The 9,842-nt window shown below is 40.1% G+C and overlaps 1 protein-coding gene across 1 annotated transcript; it reads left to right on the top strand.

The window, feature by feature from the left end:
• The first annotated feature begins 2,207 nt into the window (after positions 1-2,207).
• Positions 2,208-6,672, top strand: LOC125138477 (dedicator of cytokinesis protein 7-like). The gene is made up of 3 exons (XM_047816658.1): positions 2,208-2,261; positions 6,140-6,301; positions 6,425-6,672. The coding sequence occupies exons 1-3, from the start codon at positions 2,208-2,210 to the stop codon at positions 6,644-6,646; spliced, it is 438 nt and encodes a 145-aa protein (XP_047672614.1). The 3' UTR covers positions 6,647-6,672.
• The last annotated feature ends 3,170 nt before the right edge of the window (positions 6,673-9,842 follow it).

The following is a 9,842-nucleotide window of genomic DNA, read 5'->3' as shown; positions in this document are numbered from 1 at the left end:
AATGTGTTAGTTAATGAAAGTATGTCTCCTGTATACTGATTCACTACTAGCGAGAGGATTAAGACAGACCATCGGCGGATTGAAGGAGTCTCCAGTGTTAAAGGCGCGGTGCACGATCTCTGAAAGCCAATGTTGACATTTGAAATCACCAAAATAAACATGCCCCTAACCCAAATGGGTGTCACCCCTGTTTTGGCTCTGCCCCACACATACACACGTAACCCAGGCAAATATTATGGCGGTACCTGCAGGGGGTATTTTTATCAATAAATGAACTCAATGAGTAATACTATGGTCATACAAATGTGTTTTTGTAGTACTGTGTGTTGTACCGTGAAAGGTTTAGATCTGTTTCAGGCAGAAGACGACGTTCAACACCTAGAACCTGAGGCAGAGGTAACGTTAGAGGCAGAGGTAATGTTAGAAGCAGAGGTTGTAACGTTGCTGCGGATAAACACCTGGAAACAGAAGACTTGGTGCGTTTGCACATGTTGGAGGCACAAAGACTTGCAGTCAATCTTTCAATCACTTTCTGCTAATGTCAGACATGCACACTGAACACTCTCTCACGCTGCATATTGATAAGACACGCCCCTTCCTGCTAATTGGCTAAACGTTTGTTTTGTTAGTCGGCCCGAATCAGTTTTCTGAAGCATTTTTGAAACATAGTGCACCGGGCCTTTAACGTGACGAGTTCTGAGTGAGTCAGTGACTCTATGTAGCTGCTAATAAATTATCTGCTATTAATGGATTAAAACAAACAAAGAAAAACAACTAAGAGGTTCCATTGTTTATTAAATAAAAATGTTTTTGAAGGAGCCCAGGATTCTTGAGTGTTTTATTCCTCACTTCAGTTTCTTTCCATCATATCATGTGTGAGTTCCCTGCTCTGATATCTTCACTCGTATGAAGTGGATCCAAGTCAGAACCAGCTGACATTTTTCACAATGTGAAAAACCGTAAAAAAGGTCACGCTGCTCTTTCCTTGTTCTCTTTAATCACTCATATCTCACTAATAAACTGTTTGATTCAACTGATCCCAGAACAGCTTGATGGCTCTAACATCATATCCGGATGCTAAGGCTCCAAATGCTGAGACACTGATCCTGGATCAGTTTTGAAGATCCACCAAGAGCAGTGTGTCATTTATTAGTGTTTTTTTTTGAGTGCTCTCAGACATTGCAGTGTGAAATATAACAAGTGCAATTTTAGAGTGATCGCATTACTTTGGGTTGACTTTGTCTGCATGCGCGGGTGTAAAAAGCCTTTACGCAGAGGTCGCTGACGGTCACCACGCAATTAGAAGCTCGAATGAGAAGGACAAGGAAGGTCAGTGAGCTTAATGGAAGGGCAATGTAGGCTCACATGCACTGCCTTGCTCTGTCACACACACACACACACACACACACACTCTCTCTCACACACACACAGAGTGACTGGACCACCCCGTTGTGATAGAGAACACAGGACAAGATTAAATGCTGATTCTGTTCACAATCACTCCACTCAGTGTTCACCAGGACATTAATAACTTACTGTTATTAATAAAACCTTCCAGTCAACCTATTGATTCTTCCAGTCAATAAAACCTCAAGATCAATCACAGAGCTTCAGCTCTGTCATGTTAACGCTACTTACAGCTCTACTACTTACTAATGAACATCAGTTCAAATCATGTCATATTCATCAATATTGTATCTCTTTCTTGGTAAAGAAAGAAAGAAAGAAAGAAAGAAAGAAAGAAAGAAAGAAAGAAAGAAAGAAAGAAAGAAAGAAAAAGTCTAACATTAATTTGCCACTGTTTAATGCTGCAACATTCTCAATGTCCTCCATGTCCTTTATGTTCTCTGTGTCCTGCATGTCCTCAATGTCCTACATGTCTATTATGTTCTCTGTGTCCTCCATGTCCTCCATGTCCTCAATGTCCTCCATGTCTATTATGTTCTCTGTGTCCTCCATGTCCTCAATGCTCCATGCTCCATGTTATTGTCCTCCATGTTCTTTGTGTCCTCCATGCTTACAGTGTCCTTCATGTCTCCCATGTCCTTCATGTTCTCTGTGTCCTCAGAGTTCTCGATGTCCTCACTAGTGTCCTCCATGTTCATCATGTCCTCCAGTGTTGTGAAGTTTGAAATTTGTCTGATCTCCTGCTGAATGTTCAGCGTCACCATTCTGGTCATGTTTTATATTTATTTTCACTATCCCTCATGATCCACATGTGTCCCAGTATGAGAAGGATCTCAAGGCCTTGTGGGAACCAGGTCCAGAATAATGACAAAAAGTCATTCAGCAGCTGCTGGCAGACTGCCTGCTGTACATCACGTCTATCTCCTGTGACCTCGTTATTAAGGAGAGGCAGTGAGTGAGACCTGATAAGCAACTGTTTCTAATGAGACTTAAAGCCTCAGCGAGAAGATCTCACGCCTTTTTATGCTGCCGTGCTGGCAGCACGGCAGCACTGAGGAGACCTGAAACACCTGCTGGGATTTAATCTGCTGGGAAACCTTCATCTGAATCATTAAAGCATCCGTCGTAGGTTAGTAAGCATTCACACCTTCTACACAAAGCAGGGCTGCATCTATCTACCTGCTACACACACTGTGGGTGACAGTAAGGTCAGGGGTCAGGTCAGAGGTCAGGATCTTCTACCCCAGCTCACAGTGAAGACACAGCGCTCACAACTGCCATTATTCTTTCTTAACAGACCGTTACAGAGACCTCTTTCACTTTACTCTCTCTCTCTCTCTCTCTCTCTCTCTCTCTCTCTCTCTCTCTCTCTCTCTCTCTCACTTTACTCTTCTATCTCTCTCTCTCTTTACACCTGGTCACTTCATGCATTTTTTGTGATCGTATAGCTATCAGATCGTAAAAAGACCAGGTCTAAATGCCCTCCGAAACGGTTTTGAGATGGTTATAAATCTATGGTACAAACCACTTCAGGAGGTGGTCTGGGACGCATTTCAGATGAAACTGGACAGGTGTAAATGCATGTGGTTGTTCAAGCCACATACGTCAGCGCTATACTCCTCCCAAACGGAAGTACGTCACTCGCAGGTGACTCGCGAGTCGTGCATCGTGCCAGAAACCAATATGTTTTCCCACCAGTGCTGGCTCCGTGTTCCATTTCAGTTACCCCGGAAATGAGGTGAAATATATTTGCATATTGGGCGGGAGTAAAAAGATCAGATTGATCCGATTGGCCAAGACACATTTATGTGGCCTAATGTAAATGGAACCAGGTGTAAAAAGACCCTAATATCTGTGCTGCCAAAAGATCCTCCCTCCCTCTCTCTCTCTCTCTCTCTCTCTCTCTCTCTCTCTCTCTCTCTCTCTCTCTCTCTCTCTCTCTCTCTCTCTCTCTCTCTCTCTGTATCTCTCTGTCTCTCTCTTCGTATCTCTCTGCCTCTCTCTTTCTCTCTCTCTGTCTCTCTCTGTATCTCTCTCTCTCTTTCTTAGTATCTCTCTCCCTCTCTCTTTCTCTCTCTCTGTCTCTCTCTTTCTCTGTATCTCTCCTCCTCTTCTCTCCTTTGTTGTCTTGTAACTCTCTCTCTCAGAAAATAATGGTGGCCACACAAAATATTGAACTTTCCCAAAAAAAAAAAAGGTCCGTACTGAACTAGAGTCTGTAGGTGTGTTGAACTGACAGTAGTGTGAAGTGAGTGGTGAAAACTATTCTGTGCTGTGGGGGCGGTGCTTTGTGTTGGACTACTGCAGAGACAGATCATCATCCATTGGCCTGTAGGCTGCCCACCCAATCAGAAGTTAGAAAACATGCTGGTATTTTCTGTGTTATTTTTCCCTTTGGCTAAAATAAATTAAAAAAAAAATCTACCTTTGATCGAGTGGGCAAGACCTAAATTTGAGTGGCTCACTGCTGCTGATGGCCCAACTTTTGCCTCTCAATTTTGGCTACTTTGGTTTTAGGAGGACGTGGGACAAATACGATGTAGACTTGTACAGACTAGTGATGTGATCATATCAGCAAACATGCAGAGTCAAAATACAAGAAAGCGTGAACACAAACATTACCTGTGAGGTTACACAACAACACAAACAGAAAGCAGTAAAGGCTTATCTCCTCTCATTCACACGAACTGGGATGTATCCTAGAAAAAATTCTTTCCATAACATTGTTTTCTTTTTTATGTCTAGTGTTATGTCCATGTTTCATAACACAACTCAAACTTTCAATCCCTCGTCAAACTCTTGTAAAAATCACTCGAGAAGCCCCTCAATAAAATAAATAAATAAAATGTATGTTTTTGAATGGGAGCATAGTATTGTCTTAGATGAACTGAGCACTCTTGATCATCTAGCTTTCCTGTTCTCACTCTGATTTTGCCCCTGATTCTCTCAGAAAACTTGTATTTTTATTTTCTCTTAAGCTGGTGTGTGTTGTACATTAGTCCTTTCTTTAAACGTGCTATTTAAGAATAATTACAGGTTACTCCTGAGTAATTACACTGTCCTCAATCCACTGTAATTTCATCTACAGCGTTCTCAGCAGTCTCGCTTGTATAGCTCATGTTTCTTGTGCAGCTCCATTTGTCTTACTTTTTTTTTTTTACCACTTGGTAGCCTGTGATCTGGAAAAAGGCACTTTACAAGCCACCTGAAGAAGTTTGCTAATAACCAAATCACGAGGATTCAGGACCACAAATCCTTGTAATAAAAGGTTTCGTCTAGTTTAAATCGCATGATGATTAGGACTATGATTATAAACTGCAGTGCTTGGCTCCATCCTATGCAGTATGAAATTTCAAAGCAAGCAGCTTTCGAGTTCTCAGTGTTCAGTAACTTAACAGCAGTTCTCACGGTTATATTACTGTGTAGTATTTATTTATTCTTTATTCTTTAAGTACTGAATACAGATTGAAAAGATGTTTTTTGACAAAAACAAATCTGTAATTGTGAATCTGATGATGATTGTTAAGGAGATGTAAGAGTCTTTATCGTCAGTGCTTTGTTTTAGTCAGAGATAAAGCTGTAGCTTAGTTTTCTGACACAGAAATGTTTTTACGATGGCAGACATTGCATTTTGTGAAATTTTTAAATTTTTGTTTATCTTTTTCCCCATACTGGTTTCAAGGGCAAGACTGTCTGTTTTACAGCCACTGTAACTGATAATAGGAACTAACCTGTTTTTCCAGACATCCCATAACATGAAATGTAACTAGATGTATAGAGTGCCATTCTTCAGAGGTGGGGTCTTCATTGTTTGAGAAATGCTTCAGAAAACTGCGTTGAGCCGCCAAACAAAACGACCGTGTAGCCAATGAGCAGAAAGGGGCGTGTCTTGTCAATATGCTGCGGAGAGAGTGTTCAGTGCGCATGTGTGACATTAGCAGAAAGCGGTTTTAACATTGACATGGAGGATAAAAACAAAGACAAAATGCGAAGAAAGGCTTACGATAAGGCAAGAAGTAGGACTCGTGTTAATATAGGATCAACTTTCCAGCGCTAGAGAGAACTGAACGTCTTCTGCGTGAAACGGAGATAAATGTTTCACAGTACAACACACAGTACTACAAAAACACATTTGTATTACTCATTGAGTTCATTTATTGATAAAAATATCCCCTCGGTCAGCTGCCCCAACAGGTTCTGCCACAATACTTGTCTGGTTTATACTTGGGTTATACTAGCCTGGTGTATATGTGGGGCAGAGCTATCAAAACAGGGGTGGGACCCATTTGGGTTAGGGGCGTGTTTGTTTTGGTGATTTCAAATGTCAACTTTGGCTTTCAAACAAAGGAGACCCTGCCTTTTAATAAGAAATTACAGAATTGTTGGCAAATTGCTGTAGTATAAGTGGACTAAAGGTCTTCAGGGTTTGAGAAAGATAAACCACATTGGGGTGATAACGGCATAACACTATCCCATATTAATATCAGTGCTTATTGACTGGTCCATTTTAGACAATATTAAGGGAAGTTATTATTATTATTATTATTATTATTATTATTATTATTTATTTATTTATTTTTTTTTAAGATATAAGGCTCCATAAAAAGATTCTACCTTTTAGCGTTTAATGTAGTTTTTTTCTCAAAGTAATAGTTTTCTCTCAAACATTTTTGTTTATTTGTTTGTTTACACAAATAGGCTATCGTAGCTCAAAATAACATTTTTCACCAAGCGTCTAAAGTGTGATGTTAACTTCTGCCACAGGTACCATAAGCTGGGTACAGGCTTTAACCCCAACACACTGGACAAGCAGAAGGAGAGGCAAAGGGGTTTACCCAAGCAGGTCTTTGAGTCAGATGAGCTGCCGGACCCCAGCAGCTATCAGGACGATCAGGTAAAACACACACACACACACACACGCAAATTAGCATACAAATGGGAATAGGGAATTATGAAAAACAAACAAATGTAAGAGGAGATATCTTGGATAATTGATCATTTGTGTATATTTTTACAGGATGATCTGAAGCGCAGGTCCATGTCCATAGATGACACTCCTCGGGGTAGTTGGGCTTGCAGTATATTTGACCTGAAGAACTCCCAGCCCGATGCTCTGCTCCCTCACCTGCTGGACCGAGTCCCGAACGAGGAGATCGACCGGCATAATGAGGAGCAACGTAAAGGCAACCGTCACAGAGAGCTTTTCGCTCTGCACCCGGCCCTCGACGAGGTGTTCTAATGATTTCACTCTTTACACCTGTTCACTGACACACCTCTAACAGCATAGTTAGTGACTAAACCTAGTCTAACTAGCAAGCTAAAATCACACCTGTCACTTGTAGATTGTCTCTTGTAGTCAGACTGTATCAGCTTTATACAATCTCCAGAGGCACTAACGATCTCCGCTACGTCTTTTTTTTTTTTTTTTTGTGTGTGTGTGTATTTGGTGATGTTGATGTGTATAAATGTAAACACTGAGTGTGATGAGGTTTAGCGTGTCTCTGTCCATCTCTCAATTACACCACTGATATTTTCTGATATTTCACCCAAATGGCATGAAGCGAAACTCGGACAGGAACAAATAAGCTTTCTGTCACAGCACCCCACACACGCTCTTTTGTTTGTTTCTTAGTTTTCAGAGACCCTTGACATTAAAGAAAGAATTAAATAAATAAAATAAATAACCACTGAGCTAAAGGTCTTCAGAAGAGAATCAAAACCTGCAAATTTCATTAAACATAAAACTCCTTGCGGCTCTGAGTCACCTGAGAACTTTCTTAACTTTTAATAAATTTAAATGCCATTGCTTTTCTTTAAAAAAATGAAAAAGAAAGAAAGGAATAGACACAGACGCACTAGACATTAAAGACAACACTGAGGAGGATTTTTTTTCCCCATCCACTTTTACTCAAGTTATAAAAAGAAAATCCAATTAGGAAGCGTTTGATGATAGTTACAAGCACAGCTTTACAGTGGGGGATGTTCCTCAGAGGTTCCCCGCCAGAACAGAGGACATTAAAGCGCTTTCAAGTGTACTTAAAAGCTGTTTAGTGCACGCTGATTAGAACTTCAGTCTGAAGAGGTTGAATCATGCTGACGGAGTCGACATGGCAGGGTGGAGCTGATTATCTGACCCTGATATCGCAGTGATGTCGAGTTCTCTGTTCTGATTGGACAGAAGGTGTTGACAGCGGACGAGTAATCGCTGATACAGTGAAGGATACGCTGATGGAAGGAGTCTCCAGTGCCAGGTAAAGCTGTAACTTTATGTCTTCTAGCTTCAGGCTCCCCAGTTCCATCCTCAGCTCATCCTGAAACACTATGTAGATCTTCTTCCACCTCCACCTTGAGCAGGAGCCTTTTTCTTGGAACCTTTTTTTAATGGGGAATCTTTCTGTGTGTTCAATTTAGAATTATAGAGCATTCCTCCTAAATGAAAACCAACCAAATCCAACTTTGTTTTTGAACCTTTTCATGACTCGAAATGAGAAATGAAATATTTGTTAGCTAAGAACGACCAAGGTTCTTTGCAAGCTTTTATCCTAATTCAGTTCAACACCATCTCTCTTCTTCACAATGCTGGGGAATCGCATCTCTCATCACAACTAAGATGCCAACACCACTCCATTAACACTTCACCACACGGAAGATGGTTCCTTTGAAAGTCAAAACACAGCAGCGAGGAATCCGAATCCATGACTCTGAAAACATGTCTTCTTCAGAAGAGCAATCATCTGAGAGATTAGAAAAATCACAATCTATAAGAGAGGCTTGGAATAAGATAGATAAGACAGAGCTCACTCCAACCGTGTAACATAAAAAAGAATAGAAGCAAAATGGGGCCATGACTCTGAGAATTCTCATCTTCATTCTTCACAGCAGATTGTGTTAATAAAATCCTTTCAGAAAAAAAAGTCAGGGAGATTTAAGTAACAGCATGGAGTGTGTTTTATGAAGCTCAAATACAATTGTACAAGTACAAGTATAAATGTATCCTTGCTGGTCACAAACACCCCATCGCTAGCTCTCTCAGGATCTTCTGGTCATCAGCTTTGTTCAGTATTGGTTCTGTTCCTCAAGGTCTGACTTATTCTTTATATTTTTAAAAGACAGAGTTTTTCAGCAACCCACCCAGAGCCAACATTAGAAGAAACCAGGCTAGAGAAACACACATCTGCCGTACACCGTAGTAGCTGTGAAGGAGCTGTTCATATAGGAACAATAAGGCTTTAAAAAGTGTGCATTTATATAAACCAGCAGTAACATCAAAGCTGCTGTTATACAAAACGAATCAACAACTCCTGGACCAATCAGATTCCAGAATTCAAAATAAATTTGACTGTAAACATATATGTTTTTTTTACACACACACTTTCAGTCATTTCACAAATAGTATCTTCGGCTCTTATCCAAAGTGCCTTATATTGTTCAAAATTGAAGGCAGCATCATTCCAAACTCAGCTCTGTCATTCTTGATCCAAAGTTTCATGAAAGTTTGAAAGTAAATAAAGATTTTTTCGGCTCGACCGTTCCGTCTGAGAAATATACGTTTTAGTAACGTAGTCATTTTTTTAAAAACCAATATCGTGCGGGGAGAAAAAAAACGAGGCGATTACCACGCTATGAGAATATCCCATATGCAAACGTTCCGTATACGAATCTATATAAAGCTAAAGCTTTGCATTTTATATCTGTTTATTTATGTGCTTGTTTGTTTATTTATTTATTTTTTTTATTAATATGTGAATCCATGTGCAGAACACTGTGTGTACACACGTTTCCATTACCAAAGCCATTTCATAACCTCTCAGAATCCCAATCCGACAGGCCTCACTACTTTCCTGGGAATCTCATGAATAAAAATGAGCCCATTAAAGCATTTTAAAGTTGCCATTTCGAACACGCACTGCTCCCATCATTACTATGCAAATGGGGGCCGGCCCACGTTGGTAAATAGCGAAGCAGTGATGAAAAATGGGGAGAGGTTTGGATAGGAAATTTACTCAGCAACGTGCACCTCCCCATCATCAAACTCCTGTCCAGGGAAAGGATGGCATCCATTCTTTATATTATTAGATCATAATTTACTGGGATTTATTATTACAGTCAACTATAGTGATGAGCAATATGACTCACTCATGAGTGATTTGATTCTTCATTTAAATGAATCAAATATATACGTTTTTAATTGAATTGATTCATAACTTCAATCACAAGACACACACACACACACACACACACACACACACACACACACACAATGGTATCTTCTTTTAAAAAAATATCCAAACACATTTTCATCGTTGAAAAAAAAAGTTTTAATAATTGAACAGTTTCCAGGAACATCAAATAAATTTGTACAGAGTGGCACACAGCGCAACTCCTCATTAACTCTGGCAACACCAGTGTACTCCAAACACTTTCTTTCCTACTGT

This window comes from Tachysurus fulvidraco, chromosome 7, assembly GCF_022655615.1.
Source record: "Tachysurus fulvidraco isolate hzauxx_2018 chromosome 7, HZAU_PFXX_2.0, whole genome shotgun sequence".
NCBI classification, from domain to species: domain Eukaryota; kingdom Metazoa; phylum Chordata; class Actinopteri; order Siluriformes; family Bagridae; genus Tachysurus; species Tachysurus fulvidraco.
This window is presented reverse-complemented; position numbering and strand designations above follow the sequence as displayed.